The sequence below is a fragment of the Palaemon carinicauda genome, chromosome 4 (genome assembly GCF_036898095.1).
Source record: "Palaemon carinicauda isolate YSFRI2023 chromosome 4, ASM3689809v2, whole genome shotgun sequence".
Lineage (NCBI taxonomy): Eukaryota > Metazoa > Arthropoda > Malacostraca > Decapoda > Palaemonidae > Palaemon > Palaemon carinicauda.
The window spans coordinates 143,671,217-143,674,804 of record NC_090728.1 but is presented as its reverse complement, the minus strand read 5'-3'; the positions used below and the strand labels follow the sequence as shown (position 1 = coordinate 143,674,804).

At 33.4% G+C, this 3,588-nt stretch overlaps 1 protein-coding gene across 1 annotated transcript; it reads left to right on the top strand.

Annotated features, from left to right (window-relative positions):
* Positions 1-1,693: 1,693 nt before the first annotated feature.
* On the top strand, positions 1,694-3,358 carry LOC137639690 (uncharacterized). Its single transcript, XM_068371939.1, has 2 exons — positions 1,694-1,784; positions 2,631-3,358. Exons 1-2 carry the CDS (start codon positions 1,694-1,696, stop codon positions 3,356-3,358), a joined length of 819 nt encoding a protein of 272 aa, XP_068228040.1.
* The last annotated feature ends 230 nt before the right edge of the window (positions 3,359-3,588 follow it).

The following is a 3,588-nucleotide window of genomic DNA, read 5'->3' as shown; positions in this document are numbered from 1 at the left end:
AGTAGAATAAATTTTTGATTGAATTTTTTTCATAGATTATTTTCTTTCAGTCTTGTAATATTTAATTTTTCATTTGAATAACTTATAACATTGTTGTATGATGAGCTTAGAATAATTTGTAACAAAAGCTTCCCTACAAACTGCTTATAATTATGCACCCATGTTGTCCAGCCAATAAATATTATTAAACTATCATTAAAGTCCAATGAGGATACATACTGGTGGTAAGTAATCTGTTTGATAATCCTCATCAAACGGGAGGATTAATATTGACGGTAGATAACATACTTTGTGGTAGATACCATACTATAGTAGAAATTCGACGGTAGATAGCATACTATAATAGAAATTCGATGGTAGATAGCATACTATAATAGCACCTATATATATATATATATATATATATATATATATATATATATATATATATATATATATATATATATATATATATATATATGTGTGTGTAATTTAAAAAACTTTCTATTTATTTATACACATAATTGTCACATAGCTAGATGTGATAGGTTTTTTATGTTTTATTTTTTTTACATTTTCCTATATAATCAAATGCAAGATTGATAAAACATTATTAGCCTTCACTCTTTATCAAGAAATAGTGCCCATTTTGTAATCATACGCTAATTCTTTATTTTGCAACATTACTGCAGTATGTCAATGAGAAATAATTAGCTACCCGTCCTGCTTTTATACGTATTTCTGAAGTATAATTCACTTAGATACTTTAACTAAGTTTACATAGTTTTGCTTTGATGTTTGCGAAGTAAGTAATAGTAACCTGGAAACTGGCTCCTAACTTTTTACAGATTTTCTTGCTCTCAAACTTAGATAGCAAAGGGCAGGGAGCTTCTCATTTTGTCATACATTCAAATGCATATTTTTTCCTTATTCTATACATATACATATACATATATATATATATATATATATATATATATATATATATATATATATATATATATATATATATATATATATATATATATGTGTGTGTGTGTGTGTGTACGTACATATGTACACAGAAACTAAAACACACACATAGCCTATTTATATATATATATGTATGTATATATATATATATATATATATATATATATATATATATATATATATATATATATATATATATATATATATATATATATATATATATACTGTAGATATATATATATATATATATATATATATATATATATATATATATATATATATATATATATATATATATGATTTTAAAAAGGGATGCCATTCCTAGGGCAAAGTGAATGACAGTGTATATTAGTATTAAGTACCCTGCGTCTCATAATACCTGCTTTTAAAGTAGATGTCATGAGATTCAGGTAATAAAAGTTAATGGTAAGCATAACAACTTCTATTTGTGTTCGATCTACCGGAATCCAGACAGGGATGATTCTATCTTCGATTGTCGTCTTGTCGTCTTATCATTATGACTAGGACACAAGAAGATGATAGAAAGGCCTCTTTCGTTTTTGTTATTGATTTTAATGCTGGGAGTGGTTAAATTCTGTTTCTCCCTACTGATGGCCATGGCTTAAGAGTTTTGGGTTTTGCCTCTGAATCTTGTTGTGAGCAAATCGTAAGTGAAGCTACTCAGAGGTCTGACAACTGCTTGGGCCTTGTATGCACGGACTCCCCTGGCGTTATAACAAGTATGGTTGGTTCTCCAGTCGGGACATCTGATTATGCCTTGATTTCATTAGTTCTGAAGACTCAGAAGCCTCTCCCGGATGTGTTATATTCATGTAAGATTTGTATGAAATCTCAATCAGACTGGATTGGCGTTTTGAGTGATCTTTTGAGTTTTATATGGTCACAATTGTATAGTAGTGTTAAGCCTGTTGTTCCTTTGAAAGAAAATTTAGTCAACATAATTGATAAGTGCATCCCTTCTCGTGTGCTAAGGTACCGAGTGAAAGACAAACCCTGGCTCAATAAGGGTTGTAGACGTGCTTATTTGGAGAAGCAGGAGGCCTATCATCTTTGGAAGGGTAACATTTCACATTCGATTTGGAATAACAATACTCAGCTTAGAACTTTTACTCAGACAGTTGATGCTTCAACTGAAAAGGAATACAATCTAACCATTAAAGAAACCCTTTCGGGTACAACCCAGAAACATAAGTGGTGGACTACCCTTAAATCTTCACTCTTTGGTGTAAACGCAACAGTTCCTCCTTTACTTAAACCAGATGGCTCTGTCACTTACTGTTTTTTAAGTATCTCATAAATTCACTCGCTATTCTGTCTTGCTTTAAATAATGTGAGGCTTCAAAAATATACAACCATCTTTAATTAATACAATTCAAATACAAAAAGACAATCGTCCTTTTTTATGTTGCTTTATCTCTTCGTTCTCCGAGCAACAGAAGGTATAGAAAAAAGGATAATAAGTTCGCCATAATTATCTTTATGGTATATCTTGTATTATACAAATACTATAAAGTCACGCTTTGCATATATCTTTCGTCATTATCTGCAAGGCAAAGTAATTATATTCGTCTGCTTCTAAGGCATTTATTCTTCAACTAGGTATTCATAAGACTCTTCTTCTTTCTGGTATCTTGCATAAAACCTTTTTTAATTTCAAGATATCATCATCTCCATTCTCCATTCTCCATTCTCCATTCTCTATTCTCCATTCTTCATTCTCTATTCTCCTTTCTCCATTCTCAATCGCCATTCTCCATCTCCATTCTCCATCTTCATCTCCATCATCTCCATTCTCCCTTCTCCATCTCCATTCTCCACCTCCATTCTCCATTTCCAATCTCCATCTCCATTCTCCTTCTCCATCTCCATTCTCCATCTTCATCTCCATCGCCATTCTCCATCTCCATCTCCCTTCTCCATCTCCATTCTCCATCTTCATCTCCATCTCCATTCTCCCTTCTCCATCTCCATTCTCCGTCTTCATTTCCATATCCATTCTCCATCTCCATTCTCTATTCTCCATCTCCATTCTCTATTCTCCATCTCCATTCTCCATCTCTATTCTCCATCTTCATCTCCATCTCCCTTCTCCATCTCTATTTTCCATCTTCATCTCCATCTCCATTCTCGATATTCATCTCCATCTCCATCTCCATTCTCCCTTCTCCACTGCCATTCTCCATTCTCCATCTCCATTCTCCATCTATATTCTCCATCTTCATATCCATCTCCATCTCCATTCTCCATCTTCATCTTCATCTCCATTCTCCATCTCTATTCTCCATCTCCATTCTCCATCTCTATTCTCCATCTCCATTCTCCATCTTCATCTCCATCTCCATCTCCTTTCTCCATTCTCTATCTCCATCTCTATTCTCCATCTTAATCTCCATCTCCATTCTCCATCTTCATCTCCATTCTCCATCTTAATCTCCATCTCCATTCTCCATCTTCATCTCCATTCTCCATCTCCATCTTCATCACCATCTCCATCTCCATTCTCCATTCTCAATCTCCATTCTCCATCTCCATTCTCCATCTCTATTCTCCATCTTCATCTCCATCTTCGTCTCCATTCTCAATCGCCATTCTCCAGTCTCCCTCTCCATTCTCCAT